The following is a 26365-nucleotide window of genomic DNA, read 5'->3' as shown; positions in this document are numbered from 1 at the left end:
TTTATGAGCCGGTGACAGAAGTGTTACAGACATAACTGTATGGCTTTATTTAGCATATATTTAATTACGTAGCCTACTCAACCACAGTAGAGATACAAAAATCAGAAAGAAAAGACAAAGTACAAAAGTTCAGGAAGCCCTGACACTCCATTTCTGAAATGCTATATGTAAATCCTGGAAAGCAAGTCCTATTCTGACATAAAGTGTTATGATATCCAAGAACGCAATTTAATCTCGTACTGAGCTACACCCTCAAGAAGATCATGCATTATATCAAATAAGTAATTATTACAAACATGGAAATACTTCAATGAGTTAAGTGTAGGATTCTTTTCAAACCAAGTCACGAAGAATGACCGTGAAGATTCTACAGCGAAGATGATCCATCCTCACTGTGACCAAAGACATCAGGGCACTGGTCACCTGTCATACAGACCATCAGATGAAGTTCAATCCAGTCAGCTGCACTGGAATTGAAAATGCTCAGATTTCAGAATGCTCTGAATGTTACGTTTCAAATGTTTTAAACCACTACCTGCACATCTAACTGAGCTAATTAGCCATGGCAGCTACAGTTAGCAGCAGTAAGCTGTTACTCTAGGCTAGGGATTCGCTGCCACCCATTTGGCATGAATTTGACAGCTGGATGTTTCTTACATATAACGCCTTCAAAATGTCGACTGATAAATCAGACCTTTTCAGTTTATTGCAGGTATAAGCACTAGCTCTAGAAAAAAATAGCAATTCTGATATCAGTGTGTGTCGTATGTGCTACCCTCTACTGGGCCTTACATGCAACAACTACACACCACAGACACCTGTTGTTATCAAAACCTACCTTGCAGCCTGCTGCTTATCCCTACCAAAACCTATTGCCTTGTTGCAGCTTTTTTGGTGGCTAAGTTTGGGCTGAGCTGGAGTCCCATCTCTAATATTCAAGGTCTGCCACTGGGAAATATGAGCGACTTGTAATCGAGAAACAGAATATTGAAATTTGCTATATAAAGTCTGAAATCTATTATTCATCTACACAACAACGAGCATCTTAGCTGTTCACAACATAGTATAGTCATTATATCTCTGCTACTACTTGGACTACTGCTGCTGCTACTGGTACTGCTACAACTGGAGAAGCCCTGTGTCAGAACCTCAGCTGACCCTCGTTGCCAGTTCGACAGACACCACAGGGCTGATACATGTTCGAATACTTCATATTCCTTAATATGTCATTGATTAATTATTCCACACTCTGGAAGTGCCCTGGTAGCTCAATTACTAGGGCATGTCCCCCATGTACAGAGGTTGTGTCCTCAACACAGTGGCCCAGGGTTTTAATCCATCCTGAGCTCTTTACTCCATTTCAAACACAAACTCTCTCCTTCTCTCCACTTTCTGTCACTATTTCTTGTCCTATAACAATAAAACCATGAAAGGCCACATCACTCACACATCATGATGTTTATTCAGCTTTATACACGCATACTGACATACACATAGCTGTCCTGCACAGTGGACAATATATGAGCATAAAGCTCATGTATACAGGACTGCAAGGTCAGTGATTCAAATCTTGACTATTCTTGCAAGGTAATTTCTGCATTTTGAGCAAAGGGCATTTAAGCATTTACGATGTATTTTGGACAGGAAAGACATTAACAGTTGAAAAGAATTATACAGGTATGTTCTCTTTGCAGACCACATTGTTTATTTTTTTCTTCTTATATTCCCTGCAACTCAATTCACGAGTCTTCTAATTGCAATTACACAAAATTCAGAGTTGAGATTTATCCTCCAGCATGGAGATTGATCTTCTTCTGAAACGCAAAAAACATCTTTATTTTATAACATATCTCTTATTTAAATATTTGGATGCAATCAGAAACAAGGCTCGGTACCTTGTCTGTTCCACATCCTCAATAGTCTCTGGCAGACGGATGTTTCGGGTTTCAGTAAGACGAGAAGCTGACAGCCCTCCAGCAAAAGCAATCAGGGTGAAAATAGTACTTGGTAAATGACCCCATACTTCTTCAAGAAGAATGATCAAGGGAGACACAGCCACGCCTATACGGGCCATAAAGGAGCAGTAACCCAGGCCGTTTTGTCTGCGTAACCAGAAACAGAACATTACGGTTACAATCAGAAACATACATTTCAGAATTCGACTCCATCTCCTTCATGTATAAAGACCTGATCAGGGTGTTTAGTAATCCAGGTGTTTCAGTACACTTGGCTCTTTGAAAAGTCCTCTGTTTAGATCCTGTTTTTGAATGTAGATAATCTAAGACCAATATTTGATAGCTTACTGACCTCATTACTGTGGGGTAAAGCTCTGTTGTGTACAGAAATACAGCTGTAAAAGCTGCCTCGGCAAACATTTTTCCCAAAGCTCCCACAGCTGTCCGAATTGACCCCTTATCTGAAAAGAAAAGGTTGTGAAAGGACATTAACCTCGACCTCTTAGGCATCCAAGCTTATAATGAAATCACTCTGTTTTGTATCATTTTCTTTCTTCCATATATAAAACTGATCCTGCAGCCTGCACATGTAACTGTTATGTAAGCCAAACTTTCTGAACTGCAGATGCACATACCGCAGTCAACAGAAATGAGACATGAGAACCAGCAGGTGGTGCTATTATCAAGTTACAGTTCCCTGAGTTATGAAGCAAAAATTTCTCATAGCTAGCAGTTGAAAGAGGAAGTGCTGCATATCTTTGGTAACAGTAACTTTGATTAGTACATACTCAGGACCTTAGCTTCAGATGATTCACTGAGGCAAATCTCATCTCAAACATTGATGCCAAACATCCACTAGGGGAAAAAAATGTGAAAATGCGAGAAGATTATATCTTATAATCAAGCTTCATACACACTGACTTTGTATAGATGGTCTTGCAAATTGTGTTTGGATTGGTCAACACCGTGTCTGCAGTGCTATTAAATATTTTGCTGTAATTTGCACTGTTTGCACAACATCTTTAATTAATCTAGTTTTTTATCTACCTTTCACAAAATATTTGACAATACAGTTGTAACCAGCAGAATTGTGTGAATTGTATCAGCATGGTATAACTAACCATTTAATTCTAGTGAATTTTGTTAAAGTTTTTCTACTCCTTTCTATTCATATTGTAAGGATTCAAACCTCTCAAACATCCCCCTTCTCTCACCTTAAATAAAAATAAATAATGAATAAATAATATGTTAAACATTGAAGATTAGGTGAATGAAGGTTTTGCCTGATAGATCTAACAAAAAGGATAGTCATAGCAGGGGGGACATTAATATAAGTAAATATTTCAAGCTGCTCCTCTCCTTTCGGTAAATTTTCTTAACTAACCTGACTTTCTCTCAGCTGCCCCGAACCTGACCGACTTCCCCGGGCCAGGAAATTTCTCTCATTCACATCTCGTACGTGCAGCTGCAGAGAAACTTTTGGCAATTCCAAATCAACTTTCAGTCACAGGAACTACTTTTTCACCAAAGGTTCCCAGAGCCCATTGTTGTCTTGTTTCCAATGTGGCCTTAAGACCTGCAAAGTTTAGGCAAATGATTCACCTGATGTCTGTTTTTACTTGTTCACTACTAAACTCAATCAACGCCTGGACCTTTTTGCCAGTCCATCTGTCGTATTCTTTCTTCTGTTACGGCATGCTGCTGCAGATTTTATAAAATGGTGACTGAAATAAATGTTTCAAGTACTTGACCAATCAAAAAGGTTCAGGGGTAAAATACATGTAATTTAGACTGTGGTCCCTGTGGTGGAAATGAAAGTTCCTTGTCCCTTGAGAAAGATCCTGCAGTGGAAACACGGTTAAAGATATATACACTTGAACTCATTTACCTTGAGGGATAAACATGTTGCAGAAGAGACAAAGTCCTGTCAGAACAAGTGATCCAGTTTGACTTAACCTTCGGCCAATTTTTTTCACGCTGAAATAGATGAAGGCTTTTGCTGGTATTTCAATTGTGCCATAGATGAACTGTGTGAGATAAATGTTTACCCCAAAGCCGTCAATATTCAAGCTGATTCCATAATACGTAGAGGCAACTGCAAACCTATAAACAAAAAGAGGGGAGAAGTTACACAACTGCCCCTTAAAAAATTATTGTTTCTGATTACCTGGCAGGTATTTGTAACAGATTACTTCACTCATTAAAAGTTGAACATTTGATCAAAATCATTGTGCAAGGTCAGTGCAGGTAAGTGGGTCAGGTAATACTGCATGATAACGTAGTGCTAAGATTCTTCTCTGTCAGGACATCTGGAAGTGTAAAATCATACTGTCTGACTTTATGGTAACATGGTAACTGCAGCACAGAGGAGCTGTGTTCAAGCGGTCATCCCTTTCTTAAAATGTGCTGTTCTTAGGTCGAACAAGTGATGCATGGACAGTGGATCATTCAGATTATACATTATTTCAATGTTTAAAAGGTGAAAATCTCAGCTGTTTAAAAGCAAAAACAAACAAATGTATTTACCACACAATGCCAGTGAGTAGAGCCAGTCTCCTCATTCTGGGAGTCCTCATGAGGTCCAAATAGGAGTATTTTCTGTTTTCATTTTCTACAATTATTACTTTGGACAGAATCTGGAGAGTAAAACGTAAACGCTTTGTCACAATGGAAGTTTCTATCAATATCTGTGTAGAAATGATCAGACTGTGTAAAGTTTTGTACCTCAGGCTTTAGGTCAGCCATGAACTGCTCTCTGCTGTTGACTTTTGCACACTTCGTCAGGTAAAAATGAGCACTCTCCACCTTTCCGTTACTTATCAGCCATCTGGCAGACTCAGGGAGCCACCTGTGATTTTTCATAGAAAATTTCGAGTCAGACCTCTGCCTCGTTAAACAACTTCATACATAAATCTAGGGCAGATTCACTCTGTAATTAAGATAAGAAATCTATTTTTGCTTACCACCAACATATAATGGCCAGACACAGTGGAGAGGTTACTGTGGCCACCAGGTACCTCCAGTCATTCACAAAGTAGGCCACAACAGGTAGAACAGCAGAAAAAATACTCCAGTCCAAGCTTATCAAACATCCCACTGCAGTGCGATGCTTAATGTCCACCCATTCAATACCTATAAAAAGCAACAATAATTAATTAAATCTATTTAAACATACCTGATGTTACTTATTGTAGATAAATTAACACTTATTCAAAAAGTTGTATATGTTCTTATTATCAATTCAATATAAATATAAAAGTTAAAATACAACATGGATGTGTTTGTTTGCCTGTCTTTCTTGTTTTCTGACAATTCTACTCAAGACGCATTCTATGACACTTACAAAGGACTATGGTGATTATACTTATTCCAGAAAGTCCAAAACCAGCAAAGAACCTCATTGCAGCAAACATGGCGAAACTAGATGAAAAGGCACTTGCAAATCCAAAGACAGTAGTTGTCATATAGGACACGAGAAGTGCTCTTTTCCTGCCAAACCTGTGAGACAAAATTACAGATGAATCGATGGAAAAGGTCTTATACAAACAGTTTGACAAAATATCTTGTTCAGAGGAAGGTGATTAACACTCTAACATGATATATGACAATACATTCCTATTTATATAGTGTCTACACTGTGTAAAACAAAGTAGTTTATACAGAAGTCATTAAATGTGTGTGTCAGGGTTCATTTTAGGGTTGTGGTAAAGTTTAGAAATATGTTCAAATTCCGCAATCAGTTATACTTTACTGTACATTAACTTTCAGTCAGTCAGTTGCTGAGTTTTAACTTTGGACTTTCCACATAAGAAGAACTAAATTTGCTTCTTTCTTTGGTACATCTACATTTTGAGCACACTGGACAAATTAAGCTCCTCTATTCATAAGCACACTGTCCGCATATTAAGTGAATTTTTAAGGATATCACTGATGCAAACTAAAACTATAACAACAGTAACTATACAATACGAAAAAAACACTTTCAGTGTATAAGTTTTTCTCTTTTGTATAAAAAATAGAATAAATTAATGTAATTAAACAACCCAAGGTGGAAATGTGTCTGATTTGAGAGTCTGAAAGTTAAAGGCGTGAATACCTGTCACTAAGATAACCAAATACGACTGCTCCAAGCATGACCCCAATGAAGAAAATAGTGGCCGTGGCTTTGTTCAGTCTTCTCTTATCACAAACAAGATCCCACTATGAGGTAAACACACACACAAAAAAGGAAAAATACAGAAAAGTAAAGCATAAAGTGGTTAACTTGGGATTGATATCACTAAATTCATTGCAAATTGAGAGAAATTAAACTCACCTCTGTGGCCAGAGTAGACTTGAAGGAGGTGTTATCGTACACCCATCCGTTCTGACACGGCACTGTGGGTAGGTCAGTCATGTTGGAGGAGTTCATCAGCAGATGATACTGAGGCTCTGCAAACATCTGACAGGAGCTAAGAGTCCCATCCTCTTGAACTGGAATACTGACAATAAGTCTCTCTTCAAGTGATAAATTCCTAAAAGCGTCTCCATAATTCAGAGAGGTGATGTCGCAGCGGTGAGAGGGAACAGCCGCTATCAAATTATTCAGCATCATGTTCAAAGGCAAAGTCATACGAGCAGTTAACATCAGCAGGATCGTCCTTAATTGGAATCTCCCAAAGCCATTCAGATCAGCCAGGACATTATCAAACTTCATCTTGAAAATAATGCAACACTTCCAATTTGGAGTGAAGCAAAGAGAAACATAAATATTTCAAAAAATATATATCACAAAGCACAAAAGTGCAAAATGTTAGTTTGAGAAGGAGCCACTTTTGTACTCTGTCAAATGCTGTTGGTCAATGGTCTGCTCAGAGAATGGCCGCATGTATAGTCTCACAAGAAATGTTTTGTTAATTTATAACAGGGACATTACCTTAATGTGTAACCAAACTCAGTTTTTCTTCTTTGCATACAGACAAAAATGGGAACATGCACACCGTCTGAAAAATCAAATCTCACGTATCAAAAACAAAATTCTCTACCACATTGTTCCGATTCAAATAGGATTTCTAAATATACTTTGGATATATACCTCTAAACACACATCATAATTAAAGACACTTTGTTCACCTGGAAACCAAAAACCTGGCCTTCAAAATACCACACCCTTATGACCAATTGGTCTCACTAACACTTATCACCTTTCAGATGATGGAGACCAGCAACAAAGATGAAGACTTAATACAAGACAAGGAGCAGGAGGAAAGTGAGCCAATATTTCTAATGGAATCAAAGCAACTTTGGTTTTAACTCGACGGTTTAAACAATGTTGCAGTATCAACTATAAGTTTACAGTGTGACTCTGGCAAGCAGGAGTGAGTTTAGCCCTATTTGATGATGGAAGTGTTTTAATTTTATCAAATCAGTGTTTAAATTGGTGCTCTATAAGAGATATTCCTGTGACAGACGTGTGTGTCGTTCTGGGGTTAAATAATCAGTTTTGACAAGAGATAACATGGTGTGCAGCGATTTATTCTGCAAGAAATCTGTAGGGTTTCGACAAAATGGTTAACATTTTTCATTCTTGTGATTAGAGTATTGAAAAATTGCTCAAAAATACTGTATAAAAATAATGTGTTAAACATGAAACTGACAGAAGGGCAGGACTAATAGAAAAAGGAACAATTGCAAATCTGATGCTACTTCAGCACATTGGACAGCATAATGGATTTATCAATACACAGCACAGTTAGGCTATTGATATTTCAGAGCCATCATTGGGGCCATAGATTCTGACTTTCACAAACCTCAGATAAAGGATTAACGAGTCAGGCAGGCTACACAAACAGATTCAGCATCTATGGACTGTCCACCCTTTCCATATCATTGTTTACCCTCCTGTCATTACTATACATACGAATATATCATAGTGTGGGTAAAGATCCAGTTTGTATGTGACAGGCTCTCTGTAGAGCCAGTGTTTGGTTTGCCTGTTCTGTAGTATTGCAACATAACCCTAACCCCATAAATGCTACACAGTCTGATCTGATTGTGAAGTATTAGGGAAACTGTCATAAGAACATACAATTTCAGTCATGTGTTTGTCTTTAATTATTGTATTCATAAGAACATAATCAGGCAAATTACATCAACCCCTCTATCAATCCATTATCGATAAATGCTTATCCTTCACGGACCACCAGTGTATAACTGCAAGGTCCCATATACAGTATAGCCTGTACCATGAAAGCATGACCTACGACTTAAACATGCATGTGATTATAAAATGTCTAATTCCAATCAAATCAAGTCGTATTCTCATTTAATTTAACTTTAACACAGGTACATCTACATTCACACTTCTCTTGTGTTGTACCAGATTTCAACAGTACACCTTTGAATCTGTAAAATACTGACTAATTTCCGCAGTGTTTGAATGTTGAAATCAAAATGTTTTAATAAATTGTGTAACAAATATACTGTAGATCAGTGTGATTTTTATTGAATCTCCTTTCTTCTTGTTGCCTGCCCCCTGCAATATAGGCAGAGTTTAGTTTAGTCATTTTATCATCCATGGATTACTAAATTAGTTAAGAACAAAAAAAAAAAAAAACTTTTATTTTTGTCACGGAGGAAATGATTTAAGCATGTAAATGATTCAGGAAGATGTAATACAAACTGTATAATGTACAGAAATAAGTTAACTTGGTTTTGAAGGTTCAGTAGATTATTCTTTAGCAGCAAAGGTTACTAACAGTTTACTTTAGCTTTAATATTGAGTTCTCTTTAATCTTTCTCTCACACATTTCCTCCCTACCTTGGTTTCTCAACATCCTCGATGAACTCAGCCAGTCTGGTGTTTGATGTTTCAGGCAGGAGTGAGGTCAATAAACCAGATCCGACTGCCACTGCGCAATAAATAGCTGCAGGGAGGAGATGCCACACATCCTCCAACAGCATGATGAGCGGAGATATGGACACGCCCAGCCGTGACAAAAACGAAGTGTAGCCTACAGCATTCTGTCTGAAAAATCAAACGGCTGAGGTTAATGTAAAACTGTAAATTGGTAAATGGAGTCACAACCAAATAGAAGATCATTGTGGTCAATCTTGCAACATAAGATCTTTGTTGACTAACCGTATGACTGTGGGAAAGAGTTCAGTTGTGTAGAGGAATGCGATTGTGAAAGATGCTTCTGACAAGGCTTTTCCAAGGACTGCCACAACAGTACGAATAACCCACCTATCTGAGGAAACATTTTTAGATATTTGATCAAGAATTTTCAGAAATGTTGACTAAAAGGTCTCAAATTCAATTATTAGATTTAATAAAAGAAACAAACCTTTTGCAACAAAAATGTTGATGAAAATACAGAGACCAGTTGACAGCAGGGCTACCATCTCACCAGGCCTTCTACCGACTTTCTCCAGGAAGTAATACACACCGATCTTCATTGGCATTTCGATGGACGCAAATACTAATTGAGTGAGGTATGGGTTTAACCCAAACCCTGTGATGTTCAGACTTATCCCATAATACGTAAATGCAACTCCAAACCTACAAAATGGAAGGTTTCAATAAGAATAACTATAACTATACAGAAACAGCAAATGTACTCACTGGTGGTCTAGTTTGCTAATGTAGGTCATATGGCAGCATTTGTATTAAATTGACACTGTTTCGTAACCAGTTGAAAGAGATTCAAAGGTATATTTATCACATGCAATTATACAAGTACAGCAGCAGTGAAATTAAATTTCAACCACTCTGTTGACTATGCAAAAAAAATAGTGCAACCAGAAAATTAAGTTTAAATAAGAAAATAAACTGAAATAGAGAATAAAATAACAGACTTAAATTTAAATAGAAAACACACACATATATATATATATACATACTATAAACAAGAATTAGATATAAATAAGAGACAATGACATAAGTATTTCCAGAAAAAAGAAGACCGTGTGCAAAGTATGAGGGTGTGTATATGTGATATATGGTGTGTGCTGAGTGTGTGTTATGTTGTTTTATGAGAGTTTATTGTCTGAATGGCCTGAGGGAAGAAGCTCCTCCTCAGATGCTAAGTCCTGGCCATGACACTGCGAGATGAAAGTTTAATTCACAACTGTGACATTGACATTGATCATATCTAACTCTCAGAGAGACAGCAAATGAGCACATTTATTAAAATCCTGAAGTATCCCTCTAACCCAAGGCATGAAATTGACACTTACCATACTATTCCTAAGCAAACAGAACGTTTCCGAATATTTGGGGTCCTGAAAAGATCTACAAATGAGTACTTCTTGTCTTTAGTTTCAGCTTGTGCAGAGTCCAGTAAGACCTGTGAGAAAGCAGAAAAGACAATCATCACACTTCTTAACATTATAGTAGTTTCTGTCCTTATATCACTGTGAGATTTCAGGTTACCCAAAGTGTCAAAACTAAATTAAATGCACCTTTGGTGTGACTGTGGCCATACACCTGGCACTGTTGTTCATCTCGGCACATTTCATGATGTAATGATGAGCAGCCTCTGCTTTCCCATTTGCCAAGAGCCACCTTGCAGACTCTGGAAGCCACCTAAGGCAAAAAACACAGTGAGTTCAATGTTTCATTGACTTCTAAAAGAAGCTTAAATGCTGCAGTGTTTAAATGTGAAACTTAGATACCTCCAAGCAATGACAGACAGTATGAGGGGTGAGGTCACGGCCAGAATGAGCATCCTCCATTCATTAATACAATATGCAATTCCTGCCAGAAGCCAGTTTCCAACTGTCCAATCCAGGCTTATAATTACACCAGCAAAGGTCCTGTGTTCAACACTGAACCATTCAACATCTGGGGAAATGTTTGTAAGAACAAATGTGATCAAAGACTAAACATACTCTATTTTTCTCATCTCAGAGATGAGCATTGTTTTAGCATTAAGTTCTTAGCAGCATTTAGTTAGCATACTTAAAACAATAGAGATGATACTTATTCCCGCGAGTGACATCCCTGTAAAAAATCTCATGATGACAAACATTATATATGATGTAGAGAATGCACTTAGGACTGCAAAGGTCATGGATGACAAATAGGACACCAAGAGCAGCGGCCGTCGGCCAAACCTAGTCATGAGAAGAAAAGATCAAATCAGTGACTGTGTCCAAAACTATTGAGATACATCTTACAAATGCATTCAATTCGCAAACATATGGTCTTATAATTGGTCATAATTTAAGGTTATTTAAACAATTGTTATAATTTATAATTTTTGGATTATTATCATTTTTCATCAGGCATAAACAGTTGATTAACACAATACTATTGTTTTTTACACATTTTACTTATGTTTTGATATTTAATCTGATCTCACATTTGATACAGATTGGAGTGACATTGTAGTTTTGTCATTAACAATCTTACCTGTCACTGAGGTATCCAAACAAAGGGGCACCTAACATAACACCAATAAAGAAAAAGGTGGCTGTTGCCTTATTCATCCCTTTTCTGCTGCAAACGAGATCCCACTGCAAAGAAAAACAACATGGAAAGCATTAAAGTAACTAAAAGGCATTAAAGTAAGTAAAAATGTCAGTCCTTGATGTTGAAATATGGCTTGGTCAGAATCACATTTTCTTTTTCCATTTTATTTAAACATTTCAACTACAGAGGATGTTAACAAACATGTAATATGATATCAAGAAATAGGTCTTTTGTCTTTAGTGTCTTTGAAGAACACAACATTTAAATACAACATACATGCCACAAAACATGAAATAATGCTCTTATCGAAGACACTTACCTCTGTTGCCAGGGTAGATTTAAATGTTCTGTTGTCATACACCCATCCATCCTGACACTGAACAGTAAATGTATCCTCACTACTGTTCAAGCCTGAAAGATGCTGATATTGCGGCTTAGAAAACATTAGACAGGAGCTCGGAGTGCCATCTAGCTCTGTCGGAATACCAACAGCCAGCCTCTGTTCCAGAGTTAAATTCCTGAAGTCGCCACCTTCATCCAGCGCAGTGGTGTTACAGTGGTGAGAGGGAACGGCTGCCATGAAGTTATTCAGTAGGAAGTGGCATGGCAGAGTAATTCGAGAGAACAGCTGAATCAAAACTAGCTGGATTTGGAATTTTCCAAACCCATTGATTTCTGAAAGTATGCTGCTGAATTTCATTTTGCTCTGCTCCCAGAGTAGACAGGAAGCTAAATGTTGCAACAGTGAAGTGGAGTTGGACAACATACACAGTTACTCATGCCATTGTTAATTATTATTCACCAAAAGAACAGATTTGCATTTCACTGGACCTAGTTACTGCAATTAACGGTGAACTGTGAATTACAATATATGAAATGTTCAGCTGCAATGTTCTGTAGTGTTCCCAGTAACATTTGTCCTTATAATGTACTGAACTAGCAGATCACATGACATCCTCAAGCTTTTTATAAATGCGTTCTCCAGGACAGTACTTCCAACTAATATCAAGATTTTTTATATGAAAAAGTACTTACCGGTAATACAACTTCATCTATTCACTCCCCCTGGGATGTCTCTATTTCTATATTTCCATGACTCAATTGTCAGAGTGATTGTTAGGGTGTTCTGAATGTATTTTTTTTATTAGATTTTTTTCATTCTTTTACATAAAGCCCTTCAAGACCCAAAAATAAAACACTACTTTTGCCAGAAAGCAACCACGCAAAAAGCTGCTGACAAGTAGTTGATGTTTGTTTTCAAATACTTCACTTTTATCTATAACACTTCATTTCTGGAATTATCACCAGTATTGTGTCCTATTTTCGAGTTTAATTCATAGCAAACCTGATTAATCGAGACACCTACACATACATTCTTATTTATGATCCAACAAAAGCATCATTTCATGTTCATTTACAATATTTCCAGAGGGGGAGACTCCAAAGAGGGAGAGAATATTGATTAAGCTCAATATTGCACAGATACTAAATATCATGATAAGCACAGATCGTGCTTGGATTGGCTGCTACTCTGGATAGCTGCATGTTATACTGGCACTCTTTGTCAAGTAGCAGCCAGCTTGCAATATGCTAAGAGTGCAGGATAATATAGTGGTCTTAGTTGCATGTGCTGCAGCGACCTTGCAACACTGTCCCTATCATAGAGCCTGGGAGGTTAATACATTCATATACAGATATCGCTTCATATTTGGATGGGCTGTGAGAACTTTAGGTTAAATTCTGTTTACATGCTCAGCACTACATTAAGACGGCCCCAAAGACTGAAGATGAATGACACATTTTAGTAAAATAAACAATGAATCTAATTGTATCTACTGGAAATAATGACTGAATGTGAATATCATTGTCTGTACTGTAGAGTGGTCTTACCATTCTCATATTATCTCGGCAGACCAGGGTTTTTCTAAAGTCAGATTTAGTTCCATGTACGGGCATCCTGTCAAAGAGAACAGCAGTCTTACCTCATCTATTTACAGTACATTAGCTTTGTGTAATTTTACCTTGAATTTGATTAACCCTGTTTCATAGTCCAATTTGACTGCAATTAGCAAACTATCTCTTGATGCAAATGTGGTTGAAAAATATATTTGTATTGACTTTGTGTAAGGTAGTGTATACATTTCTTTGTGTTTGTGTTGTGAAGACATTAAATTATGATCAAAGGTATACAACCCCCATAGAGAACAAGAATTTCAAATCACTCTAAAAATAAAGTTCTCTAAGGACAGGTTCATCATGTCAAACCGCTGCAGCTGCACGATGCTAACTGAGCTGTGTCTGACGGGGGCTGGGGGCAGGAATACCCTTTCTGGTCTCTCTTTAAATACAGTAGCATACATGAATGAGCAAGGCCATCCTATGAGCAAGTTGGTAGGTACCCTGAACATTCGCAACCCAAAACAAGTGCTCAGATTATCTTTGCCATGGTCGTGCACCGAACCCAGCTGGATATGTAGTTGACGATGCTGGATATCAATGAGGCATTTTCTGGACAAACATTCTATCTTTTACACTTGATTCAAGGATGAATACTGTGAGTAGTGTAACTTTTTCCTTATTTCCTTCAGGAGCAGCATTTTTCTTGTAAAATTTATTTTGCAGGGAAGTCATGTTTCTTTATTTTATTAACCCTAATGTTAGAAATTTAAGTTAGTGAGATTTTCTTAATGACTTCATGCTATTGGATTTGATGGTTTTCTCTATGTATTGGAATAAAAGACTGGGTTAAATTTTGATATCATAGTTTCATTTTGTTGGTAATAGCTTTGATTGCTTTATTCTTTGTATTGAGATTTTATGTTTATCTTCTGTACGAGCAACTATCCTGCAGTAGGCTACACAGATAAATGTAAATTTTAAAAAATCTGGTTTTGTATAAATATTGATTGTAACATCTTTTTAGGATATATTCCATTGATTTTTGCTCTGTTCTATGGCTCCTGTGAATGCTTTTCAAAGGTGGTTGACGAAAAAAAAAGACTAATTATGTAATAACATGGAAACATCTTATCCACTAGAGCCCAGTCCTTGCGGGGGTCATCCCCCAGACCAAGAGTTCACTCGTCCGTCAAGGATGCTGACTGCCTGTTTCCATGGTAATCAGTCAACATGCTGAAGTTACTGCCATAATAGGAAATAGAAACTCCCAAAGCACCAAAGTACGGATTAATGATGGTTGAGTGTCAAAATGAAGTGGAACCAAGTGTGAAGAGAAGTGTGGGCATGGGACAAGTTTCCAAGAGTCCAGAGTCCCCTTTTAGTAAGCCTGCATCTGCATGTGTCATAGGGCCTTTGTATAGGTGTATAGTAGAAATGCATCAGAAGTGGTTTTGGCAAAAACTATTCATCCAACAGCCGTCCAGCCAATATGTTATTGAGCAACAGCGACAATATCCTACTGTTTCAGTTCAAGTGGATAATATCAGTGTATCTAATATATGACACCCAAATATGAACCTGCCAGCTCAGTTTGTATACCTGATGGAAGAGCAGCTTGCCTTGTTTTAGACTTTTGCTGATGACTGAATGCATTTATCTTCCTAAATTAAGGCAAATGTGTTTTCCCAGAATGCCTTTAGTTAAATGATCCTGTAGTTGAGATACTGATAGTGGGCATGGTCCTGAGCCATTTTGAAGTTTTTGGGTTGCTTATTTCCTCAACAAATCAGCTTACTGAACCATGTAGCTGTGTGTGTTTACAAGGGTCTATTAATATGAATTAACTATTAATTTCTGGACTGCATGATTTCAGCAAGAATACACCTTTATCTTCCAGTGTTGAGTGTTAAGAACTGTGGTAGGAATCTGTTCAAGGCAAGAAAATGGTGTTTTCACAGTACTGCAAAAATCTTTGATCAGCAAAAGTTACTTGCAGCATTATAGCCTCTGATCTTCATGACTTACACATAAAATCTGTTTATTGCAGACAACTGAAATTAAGGAGTATGATATAAGTACTATGAACAGATAAATAATAGAGTGCAAAAATACACATTGTCAAGATTTAACAGCATATTTCATGTCTCATGTTATAATCTGGTGAACAATCAGGAGGTGAATTTATGTGAGGGTGCTCATGTTTGGTGTATTGTATTAGGGCACCACCTTGTGGTGTTTATTTGGTAATGTAGTGTTTGAGAATCAAGGTCTTTGGTTTGCATTACAATCTACATGTTTTGAACTCCCTGCTGTTTGCGAGACAAAAGAAAACTGCTTACTGCTGCTGACTGCTGACAAGTTTCATATCAGGTTATAAATGCATAATTTCATTTCATTTGATATCTATATACTAGCCTTAAAAAGATATAAGCAGGAACACTGCTGAATTTGTCAGTTCTGGCTTAAATAATTGATCAGATCAGGGAAAAAGCAGACAGCCATTTTGCATTGGATAAATAATATTCTATCAGTGACTCTGACACAACGAATAATTTGAGAGAACCGGATATGTTGATATAATTTAATTCCAGTGAAAAAACAAACACTGGCTTTGAGTAAAGTCCTAACTACTAACTTCTACTATGTATAAAATAAGTAGTCTCGCAGATTTAGTTCTTAAATGGAAATGCTGACGGCCTTTGCAGTGCTGATATTTGTTGCTGTGATAGATGAGAGCAGAAGGGGGAAAGAAAGCTTGCTATATAAACAGGAGTTCGGAAAACAGCCATCCAATTGTTTTGCTTATGCTCTTGGATGTGCATGCTGTTTCCCCCTTGATATTACATACCATTCCATTTAGAGCGATGGCAGCCCTGATGCAACTGCCAAAGCAAAGCTCTGCTTCCTATTGGGGATAGGAATAACTTAGACAATTACATGATAGTTAGAAAGATTACCAAATGTACTAATGCAGAAATGTCTTGATCAACAGTAAGCACTCAAATTCAAAGGGATTTACAGTGACAATTGTTATAATTTGGGTATTTTGTAAAAGCACTGAAGTGCTTACTTCTGTAAATCTTTATAACAAGGGTTTACAGTTACATTCCAGGGCTCCCTGGCCTGACTCTGTTTCTCTTTGTTTCAATAAAGGTATTATTGCTGATACCCAAGACATTGTGAAACAACATAAGAGATGGAACCAGAAGCTGAAGACCCAGACAACAATGATAACTTGGTCCATTGGTCAGGTTCAGATGGTTCCCAGGAACTTTGTGTCTCTGAGTCTTTGGCAGAGTCCTTCTATGAAGATGATGCCAGTGACGCAGAATACCCTTTGGACCATCAACCTGCTCATATCCCCAAATCCGGGTCCACAGAACACCTTCAATCACGAGACTGGGAATCTGCAGGTGAGCAACAGTCCCTGCCTGAGTTCAGTGGAAGTGAAGAGGATGTTGCATACCAAGAAGACGATGACATCTACCTTAATGAATCAATTGAGTCCATCTCAGAAACTCCTCAAATTCAAACCCAAAGAACATCACTGTCCCAACACCCACTGCACTCTGATGCAGAGTCTAAAGCTGGCCAGATATCAAGGCCGCATTCCCAGTCATCCTCCTCCTCTCTTGGCCACGCTGCTGATATGACCCTGGCCTTGACCCTGACCACAGAACAACCCCTGGGAGCCAGTAATAGACATGGCCTGGGCACTGGGAACAGGAGGGTCGAATCCTCAGAGGAAGGAGGGAGCAGTGAAGCACCTCCTGCTTCTGTCTTCTTTGGAATTTCAAACGAGGGTGCTGAGCAGGCAGAGAAGTGGAACTCGGAGTCTGACACAGATCTGTGCAGACCGGACAGGCTCAGAGCAGAGCACACACGTAAGTACCCTCCCTTGTTATACTTATAGACATATGAAACTAGCAGTTCAAACTGTACAGAATATAGTAAATGTTTGCTTTTTATAAATTGAAAATATGTGATTTATTAATAGATGAGATAGAAATGTATGTTTGCTTCAAAGGCACACTTTAACTTTTGATAATAACCTTACATTTACTCTGTCTGTAAGCATTATAGGTGTTACTTGAAGCAGGACACTTTATTTAATCGAAAAATAACTTGTGCAAAGCACTATGGGTGCTAGTTATTTTCATGCTGTAATGCAGGTTCTATTTGAGGTGGACTTAGAGGGAGAATTCCCATGGCTTTAATAGTCAGAGCAGGATAAGAATAAAATATGACCATATGATGAGGCTGGCAGAAACAAACTTGACGGACACCAGCATGTGTTACCCTGGCCTGTTACCCGATCCCTTTTCCAATCGTAAGACTTGCAATGGAAAGTGAGCTGATCACTTTTCTTGCCTCATAGACCGCCCCCCAAAGTTAGCTGTAAGTAAATATGATGCTTTTATTAGTGTGCTTGCTTCAGCAGGGGCAGCTCCAACATTTATTTGTCTTGTGTTTAGATTGCTTTCAAAGAAAACTGCTAAATGTTAAGCAAATGTAATTTGTCTCACAGTTAATTGACTTATATATTACTTAAAAGCTGTTTCTTACATTTCCACTGGCTGACAAAATATCAAAATAAAACAATGGTTGCTTAAGTACAGATTTGAATGTTTTCATCTTTCTCCCTCCCTCCCTTCTCTCTTTCTCTCTACCCCTCTCTCACTCTCTTCTGTTGTCTCAGGGCTCTGTCACAACGAGAGCCAATCAGAAAGACAGGTCAAGGAGACCAAATCTAAATGTAAGCGAATTGCTCGGCTTTTGACAAATGCACCAAACCCTCAAAATAAAGGAGCCTTGCTGTTTAAAAAACGCCGCCAGAGGGTCAAGAAGTATACACTTGTGAGTTACGGAACTGGTGATAACAAGCTTGACAGTGAAGACCAAATAGAGGAAGAAACTGAAGAGGTTGGATCAGCTGGGTATAACTTTAGTGATTCTGAATTAGAAGAAGAGTGTTCTGTTCATCATCAGCAGCATAATTTGAGTCTGAACTGGGGAAGTGTTCGAGAGATGGAAGCATTACCAGAAACTAAAGGGAAGGGTGTTTTGATGTTTGCCCAACGCCGCAAACGGATGGATGAAATTGTGTCGGAGCATGAAGAGCTGAGGAATAAAGGAAATCCTGTGGAGAATTTAACAGAACCTGAATCTAAAGAAGCACCAAATATATATGACACTAAGGAAATGTATGTGCATACTGACCAGGCTAACTACATGGATGTAAATGTCAAACAGCATGTAGAATACCAAGAAAATTTTGAACTGATGAACCAGCTATCCAATGTGTCAAGACCCTTGGTGCCAAACAGAACTGCAAGGCCTTTCTTAAGATTGCAAGATGGCACAACTGCTCCTGTCATGCCTGGTGGTGTCGCTCCAGTGACAAAGACCCATGAACCAAGATTCAGAGTACCTGTGCCAATTAATACTAACCCACAGGTTTGGTCCCCAACTGGTGACATCATAGCCTCAAGAGATGAGCGAATATCCGTGCCAGCAATCAAGACCGGCATCCTACCAGAGTCAAAGCGGAAAGTCGCTAATAAGCAGCCATCTATGATGGCACAAGATGCTCACCTTCAAAACAAAGGGGATAGGAGGTCCTATATTGAGTCAGAGGAAGACTGTTTTAGTCTTGGTGCTGAAGCGTGTAACTTCATGCAACCGAGAACAATAAAACTCAAGAATCCCCCTCCAGTTGCCCCAAAACCTACCATTGACCCTAACTGTCCACCCTGGATGAGGAGGAGCCCATCTGGTGAACCCTATATTCCCCCAAGAAGTCCGGTTTCACAACCTTCTCACAGTTCTGCAGGGCCTCATAGTCAGCATTACGTACAGCAGCAAGATTGGGCTCAACGTCAACAGATGGCCAACCATTGGGCACCAGATCAAACTCAGGCAACACTTCAAACACCTGCCAATGCCTGGGCTCCTGTCAACTCCTCCTCTCAGCTTCATCTTCAGCCAACCACAAATAGCTGGAGTCAACAGCCACAGCGGTCCCCTGTGAGTATGCACACCCGCAGCCCTACTTACAGCCCGCATAATCCACCTTCACCCTCAAGAAGTAAGCCAGACAGTGCTCCTCAGTCAGTCACCTCTTGCCCCCCACAAGCAGGGAAGCCATACATCCATGCATCCAAAGCACCACAGGCTTCTCCTAAAGGTCGAGTCTCAGACAGAGGTCTCAATCGAGCTGGTCAAGGTCCAACAATGGCAGGAAAAGGTGCAGAGTTGTTTGCCAAAAGACAATCCCGAATGGAGAAGTTTGTTGTTGATGCTGAAACAGTGCAAGCTAACAAAACGAGATCTCCCTCCCCAACCTCATCTCTCCCTAACAGTTGGAGGTATTCTTCTAATATTCGTGCTCCACCTCCTTTATCATACAATCCCCTTCTTGCTCCTTTCTACCCTCCATCAGCAGCCAAGCAACCCCCTTCCACAAGCCCCAAAATCAAGCCTAAGACCAAAGAAAAACCTAAAGCTCCCCCAAAGCACCTTAACGCCCTAGATATAATGAAACACCAGCCTTATCAGTTGGACTCGTCACTGTTCAAGTATGACTCAGCCCCTGAAGCCAAAAGCCCCAGCCCCAAACCAACTCCAGCATCAAAGTTTGAGGCTGCCAAAAGCCGTAAACAGAAATCTGCCCCTTCTCATTCTACTTATACTGCCCCTGAGCTTGCAGCTCAAAGCAAAGCAGAAGTCCCTGCTAAGTCTTCTGTTTCGGTAAGTTCCCAAAAATGTTCTGCCCACCGAGACACAAGCTCAGCTGAGCCTCTTGCTATGGGCGAGCACTTGGATGAAAAGCACACTGTCACAACTGCAGCTCATCACAAGCAAGCACCCAGCCCCCGACCCGCAAGCACATCCTCCCAGCAGTCATCTGTTGGTGACAGCATAGCTTCAGCTTATTCTCCTGCATCTCTTATTGCTAGAGGCGCACGTCAAATGGCACCAAGGCCAAGATTTTCTGCTAAGAAGCCAATGGTGACAGGCACACAGTGGAAGCCTGTTGCTATGTTTCATTAGTTCTAATACTGTATATGGTCATACTTTGGTGTAGTCAACATGGAGATGGTAGAGCACAATCACATCTGCAACTTGATAGCATCTAAAATGTCTTACTCAACAGGTGGAAATGTATAGACTTTTGCACTGTCTAAATGTAGGCCACTACCAAAATAATTAACAGTTTGCTACAAGGATATTTTGATCTGGCATGGTAAGGAACGCATGAGAAGGCAAAGCTAGCTTAAAATTGTAAAACAATGGGATACAAACTAAAATAAATAACTTAGCACATCGTATCATCTTCCTCTAACTTTGTAGGTGCATGTGTGCTTGAAAAAGGAAATGTGAGACTAAATATTGTTGAGTGATTCTCAGGAAGTGCTATTACATGTGCAATAATGTGTGCAAAGAGCCTTCAACTAAGGTCTCAATTTTGTTGTTTTTTTTTCTTTAGTTTTTTTGTAAGAAAAAAGATTACATGCGTTACATCCATTTACCCCAAAAACTTCATACAATAATATTTATTACAGAGTTATTTATTAAATTTAAATTAATAACTGGGATAACAACAACTACTATATTTTTGTCATTTAGTGTGTCTGGGGAGAAACTGTCTATGCATTTCTTTTGTTTGGATGCATTCAATTTGAAATTCCTTCAGTCTCATTCCAAACTTTGATGGTATCACAACAGCTAAAAGCAAGCAAATTGTGATCTTTAATCCTGATGACTTTAAATGTCTTTTTTTATGTGGATATTCAATTGTCAGTCATGGCCAGTTATTTAATTGTCAGCAAAGTCATCAGACATTCTGTAACCTCATCCTTGATATAACACTAACACTAGCAACTTATCACATAGATTTGACTATTCCGCTATTGATTCACATTACCAGAAGCTTCTGAAAATGAAAATAGGAAACACTTGTTTTGTTTGTCTCTTTGTCTCTGTCTTTCCAACATATCACTCTTGATTGCACTTCTTGTACTCAGCACAATCATGCTATTAAACTTCTCTTTCCTTCTACTTGTGTACTTCTTGTGTGCGTCGTGAGCTTCTGTTTTTTTTGTACTGAATTACTGTCTTAATACTTTTTCTGAGTCACCCATATTTCCTCCTTCATCTCTCTCACTGCCTCACATTTTCACAGAATTGACTCACCTTCAGCAACATCAGTTTTCAAAGATCCACTTATTGGCCATTTTCAATCATTGATTGCTCAAATTAATCCAAAATGATAAACTGCTGAAGGTTAAGTCTGTCACTGATGAATATGACTGTTTAAACTTGACTGGACTGTGTGTTTGTTTTCATAGCATTTCCTTTAGTCAACCTTTAGCTCTGAAAAGTTTGGAACTATGATCTTGGCACTTAAAAGACACTGCTTTAGGACAGTGCTCATATCCTAGGGATATCAACCATTAAGCAGAATTTCCATTCCACTATTCTAATCTTTTTTACAGCGTGCCTGTATCTACTATCACAGTAAAAGGTATACCTGTGTTCATAGAAGTTGGGTTTTTTTTTCTCACTTTCACCTAAAGACAAGCTTTGAGTATATTCAATAGTTCATAGTACCCATAAGGTACTTGCATGCCGCGATGTCACACAGCTATACCTCTAGCTGGCACAACATTACTGTAAGTGATACATATTTATATTAATTAATTAAAAACAACCCACACTCGCAGACCGACAGCAATTTGTCAAGTATTGATTATTCAAACATTTTCAAACCCTTACATGTGATTCCTTGTCTTTTGGCTGATTGGAGGTCATGTCACTGTGAGAAAAATGAAACCTTTACCAGACTTATTACTGGAACAGCGAGTTCTGAGATGTCAAATAACTTCCAACTTTGCCCTTCCTGCCTTCAGTGTGAGAAGAGGTCTAATCAGCCATGAAAAGTGAACACACCTTTGTGGGTGTAAAGGGCCTTTATAAATTGTCTATTTTAGGGTGGATTTCCCAAAAGTAGATGAAGCAGAGACAAGCTGGCGTAGATATAGTTCCAAGCTATGTATTACAATCTTTTAATGCAGTAACATTGCCACTGTACTTATTTTAAGTTTATTGAACCAACTGGAGGTAAGTACTTAAAACTTCACTTATTTTCAATATTTCATGAGATCTCAAATGCTGCTTCAAGACATTTACACAAGACCCCGTATATCTCTATCACTCAAAACTCTGGTCTGGAAATCAGACATTTTGGAAGATATTTTTCACAATGAATTGTGAGAGGGTTTCTGCTGTTGAAACCAGGGTTTAAAAAAAATTAGTTGTGTGTAGCAAAAATCAGCAGTCCCATTTCATTGAACAACAAAACCGCCAAATGTAGATGTTCTTAAGATGTAAAATATTCAATTTATATCATGTGCAAAAAGTGAAAAAATATCTTTTTATCAAAAAACTATTGTTAACACTTCAGGAGAAGAAAGGTAAGAGGCTGTCTATCTGAGAGGTGCTCACAATGGTCCTTTCTCCAAACCTTTTATTTTTGTCACATTTTCTAACAGTGTCACTTTTTAAGTGAAGTAAATGTATTCTTTTGCATCTTAAGATTTTCTACTTTTTCAGTCAGTGTGCAGGCAATCTTTCCAATAAATTGTACATTTTATTATAGGAGAATTATCAGTTGTTTGTTTGCACCCCTTTGTTCTCTAAAACTCATCATTTAATTTAAAATAAAACATAACATTAATAACTATCCAAGCTTCCATGAAGCCAGAGGGTGGCAGCAAAGTCTGCAAAGCTTTAACACCAGTCAGCTAAGATGTGCTTTTCTTTCAGGGATTTGGCAGAAGCCGCTCCCTGAGCCTGCCCAAGCGATTGAATTCAGTGTCTTCGCATGGACTTCTGTCCCCTTTGAGCACACCTGGAATCCAGTCATCATTTTTACCTACACAGAGGCAAACATCCTTTCAAGAAAAAGTCTACAAGCCACCATCACCGTGGGAGGCAGCATCCAGAAGCCCCATTGGTTCCATTGATGAGGCCTTTATGTTTCAGTCTGTCCCATCATCGGTTGCCTCTAATGTCAAAGCTGCAGGACACCGCAGGTCTTTGCCAGAGCCTCCTGATGAATGGAAGCGCAGGGTGTCTCTTGATCCTGCAGCTGTCGGTATGGGTCATTACAATGCAGCCCAAGCTTTTCAGGCACCGTCCATGAGCAGGACATTTTTACCTGAGAAACCAGCCTTCTACGGGCCTCCCTTCAGACCTGCCCAGCCTTTAAGGCCTGCCAGCAGGGCAAGTATTGGATACATGGGAAAAGGCATGAGTACAACAAAGTACTCTCCCTTGCATAGTGCAATCTAGAGAAGTTAAGACCACTACATCAGTTTAAGAGTAATATACATTTATTACCAACATAATGATATATGGTAAAGAAGATCATGCTAAGTATACTTAGGATGAAAGATAAAGTAAACTTGCCCAAAAGAGAGGGAATATGTTCAATCTACTGCGATGAAAAATTAGGTTGTTGTTGTTGGCTTGTTTTGCTTCAGACTTATCCAGAAATGGTATATCTTATTTTAGATCATTTTATTTTAGATAATATGTTATATTAATGGCAGTGATTGGTCTTGCATGAAAAAAGTCACTCTTCACAGTGCGAGTGGTCACTTGTTTTGAAGGACACAACAACTTACTGTTACTATTGTGCCGTGTTGCTGAATATGAGATATTACCCAGCGAAGCATTGATGGGTGTTTTTGTAAGCAATCATTTCAGATTAATTTTGTGATTTTCTTTTTTTTGAGAGAGATAGACAGATTTAGGACAGACGTGGACCACTACAGTCAAGAAAAGTTTAAGCAATGTGTTATGAGAGCTGAAGTACAAGTAGATGAAAGAAATGTTTGGCAGATTGCCTTTTTTGAGTTGAGTGGTATTGCTCACTGAAGATGCTGTTAATTTTGACATTGTTGGTTATAAATATTTGGTGAGAAATAAGGCATTTCAAGAAATCTTATGTGTGGCTTTTCAGTCATTAACTGCTGCTGTATCTGTAACTCACTGTGGCTTTGTGATCACTTTTTCAGGTTTGGGTTATGCATATTCTTTTACATCTGAATGTTTAATACAATGATAACCATTATAAACATTACAAAATATATACGTATTTTTTTTCTTTCTCTTACTACTGCAGTAGTGATGACAAGTATATTCAAAGAGTGAACAATGTTATTTATCTATTTTTAATAATTACATAAATACTATATCTATCTGCAATAAGGAAGCTGCAGTGTCCCACATTTCATCATACACTGTGTGGTGTTTCTGCCATTGATGTTGTCATTTTTCTATCCTATCTGGCTAAATGTTTGGACATTTTAACCTGTGGTTGATCAGTTTCTTGAGTAAAATGTTATTTTTCGCACCTTTCACACACAAATTGAAAAATTAAAAATACCTGAAAATCTTACAGTGTTTTTTTTGGGGAGGCTTTATGTCAAAGCTTGAAGTCCGTTGACATTATGCTAAAATTAAAAAAAGAAGTGTTTTATTGCAGAAAAAACATTGGTCTAGATTCAATCTTTGATTGTATTGAAATACAATGTATATTACTGTTTAAACATGAAGTAATATAAAAGCAGTAGTGTAACACTACAAATGGACAGGATAAACATTTAAACCGATATCACCACAAAACTTCTCCAGTTGATTTCTTGCATTAAGACAATATTTTTTGTATTACAAATTTTCTGAAATGTTATTTTTAAACATGCAAATGAGGTAGTATCTGATCAAATGTACTTTTGCATTTGCATAACTGTCAAGAACATAAATCAGAAAAAAACATTTAAGCTTGAATTTTGGAAGTTTAGTTACCACCAGTCTGAAATAAGACATGTTATGGAAGCAAAAAAGCCCCAAATTTGCCAGTGCATGGAATTCTTTTTGCACAGCAGCCTCTCAGCCCATGTCACTGAAAAGATACTTGACTGTGGACGCTGACACCTGTCTTCAACCAGCTTCTTATTCATCGCAGACTTGCTTTGTGCTGTTATTTGGTTGGCCCTTGACCATCTTGACCATAAACTCTCAGCAGTGGCTTCTTCCTGATCATGGCAGTGACACAACTGTCCCATGCACTTTACAGTTCCAAACAAATGTTTGTACTGTTGATCTTGGGGCCTGTTACTGCTTGGAATTGGCTCCAAGGGACTTTCCTAATCATTCAAATCAATAATGCGCTCTTTTGAAGTTTAACTGGTGTATCAAACAAGCCCTATTAAAATGGGCCCAGAAAAGTCACCAGCCATTATCAACCGTAATCGCTCAGAAGAAGTTAATGAGCTATGACAATTTGATTCACACAACTTTCTATAATCAACAGAATTGATTGCTGAAGTTGCTGTGTGTATATTTTTGACCTAGCAGATTTGGTTTTGTCCTAACAGATTTTCAGCAGACCTTTAATGAATTCAATATTAAACCAAACTCCATGAATAGACAGCTGTAGAAGTCATTGGAACTAATGACTGCCAGGATATACATGTTCATTACAAGTGTACATAAATGTTTGACTAACTCTGAGTAACTAAACTTTGAGCAAGTTATCTCATGCATCAAATGTATTTTTCACAAGGGATTAAATGTTCAGTCCGCCTGAAGTATGAGAACAGGTTCAACAGCCAGGGTAATGACCTCGATGTTACTTCATAAAAATCTTTTTGGCTGACCATCATCTCAGGGATGAGACCACACTCCCCTTATTGCCCCTCACTGGTCTGTATATCATTATCCACAGTCAGTAATCACACATAAGAACAGTAATACAACTCGGTTTGAAAAGAGGAGTTTACAAGTTGCAGCTGTGCCCAGCATTGACGACCTCCCTCACTTGAATGCTCAGAGGTTACATCAACCCACAGAGACACGCTGACTTTGAAGACTCAACACAAGGAGGGGAACATGTCTCTTGAGGGGAGTCCTTGCCTAAAGGAACATCAGTGGGCATGTGTGTGTTTGTCCATCCTCTCTCTCTCGCTCGCCTCTCTCTCTCTCTCTC

At 38.4% G+C, this 26365-nt stretch overlaps 3 protein-coding genes across 8 annotated transcripts; 1 reads left to right on the top strand and 2 right to left on the bottom strand.

Moving 5' to 3' along the window:
- Positions 1-1439: 1439 nt before the first annotated feature.
- Positions 1440-6793, bottom strand: LOC115585720 (solute carrier family 22 member 7-like). Of its 6 annotated transcripts, XR_003984756.1 has the most exons (11): positions 6271-6793; positions 6052-6155; positions 5299-5453; positions 4919-5087; positions 4680-4803; positions 4482-4591; positions 3844-4058; positions 2744-3531; positions 2308-2416; positions 1896-2102; positions 1440-1814 (listed from the first exon to the last, which is right to left on the bottom strand). XR_003984756.1 is itself a non-coding variant. In XM_030424338.1 (10 exons), the coding sequence occupies exons 1-10, from the start codon at positions 6649-6651 to the stop codon at positions 1772-1774; spliced, it is 1617 nt and encodes a 538-aa protein (XP_030280198.1). In that variant the 3' UTR covers positions 1440-1771. The 6 variants fall into 6 exon arrangements, 3 of the variants coding, with proteins under 3 accessions (XP_030280198.1, XP_030280206.1, XP_030280190.1); XR_003984755.1 differs by having other exon boundaries at positions 2308-3531; XM_030424338.1 differs by lacking the exon at positions 2744-3531 and having other exon boundaries at positions 6271-6651.
- Positions 6794-7450: 657 nt separating this feature from the next.
- LOC115585763 (solute carrier family 22 member 7-like) lies at positions 7451-12149 on the bottom strand. The gene is made up of 10 exons (XM_030424397.1): positions 11729-12149; positions 11350-11453; positions 10897-11051; positions 10611-10779; positions 10398-10521; positions 10173-10282; positions 9281-9495; positions 9076-9184; positions 8755-8961; positions 7451-8469 (listed from the first exon to the last, which is right to left on the bottom strand). The coding sequence occupies exons 1-10, from the start codon at positions 12107-12109 to the stop codon at positions 8436-8438; spliced, it is 1608 nt and encodes a 535-aa protein (XP_030280257.1). The 5' UTR covers positions 12110-12149; the 3' UTR covers positions 7451-8435.
- A 4355-nt stretch (positions 12150-16504) lies between these two features.
- Positions 16505-24772, top strand: synpo2b (synaptopodin 2b). Its single transcript, XM_030431289.1, has 3 exons — positions 16505-17192; positions 18008-20058; positions 23137-24772. The coding sequence occupies exons 1-3, from the start codon at positions 16505-16507 to the stop codon at positions 23662-23664; spliced, it is 3267 nt and encodes a 1088-aa protein (XP_030287149.1). The 3' UTR covers positions 23665-24772.
- The last annotated feature ends 1593 nt before the right edge of the window (positions 24773-26365 follow it).

Source organism: Sparus aurata, chromosome 1 (genome assembly GCF_900880675.1).
Source record: "Sparus aurata chromosome 1, fSpaAur1.1, whole genome shotgun sequence".
Lineage (NCBI taxonomy): Eukaryota > Metazoa > Chordata > Actinopteri > Spariformes > Sparidae > Sparus > Sparus aurata.
This window is presented reverse-complemented; position numbering and strand designations above follow the sequence as displayed.

Excerpts from the sequence above, each read along its gene's own strand:
- LOC115585720 (XM_030424330.1), bottom strand. The coding sequence starts at position 6,651 with ATGAAGTTTGATAATGTCCTGGCTGATCTGAATGGCTTTGGGAGATTC. Across the intron at positions 6,156-6,270 it reads AGTCTACTCTGGCCACAGAG|TGGGATCTTGTTTGTGATAA; the intron begins GTGAGTTTAATT and ends TTTACCTCATAG. Across the intron at positions 2,103-2,307 it reads CTTTACCCCACAGTAATGAG|ACAAAACGGCCTGGGTTACT; the intron begins GTCAGTAAGCTA and ends CTGGTTACGCAG.
- synpo2b (XM_030431289.1), top strand. The coding sequence starts at position 16,505 with ATGGAACCAGAAGCTGAAGACCCAGACAACAATGATAACTTGGTCCAT. Across the intron at positions 17,193-18,007 it reads GCTCAGAGCAGAGCACACAC|GGCTCTGTCACAACGAGAGC; the intron begins GTAAGTACCCTC and ends CTGTTGTCTCAG. Across the intron at positions 20,059-23,136 it reads CTGCTAAGTCTTCTGTTTCG|GGATTTGGCAGAAGCCGCTC; the intron begins GTAAGTTCCCAA and ends CTTTTCTTTCAG.
- LOC115585763 (XM_030424397.1), bottom strand. The coding sequence starts at position 12,109 with ATGAAATTCAGCAGCATACTTTCAGAAATCAATGGGTTTGGAAAATTC. Across the intron at positions 11,454-11,728 it reads AATCTACCCTGGCAACAGAG|TGGGATCTCGTTTGCAGCAG; the intron begins GTAAGTGTCTTC and ends TTTTCTTTGCAG. Across the intron at positions 9,185-9,280 it reads CAACATTTTTGTTGCAAAAG|ATAGGTGGGTTATTCGTACT; the intron begins GTTTGTTTCTTT and ends ATGTTTCCTCAG.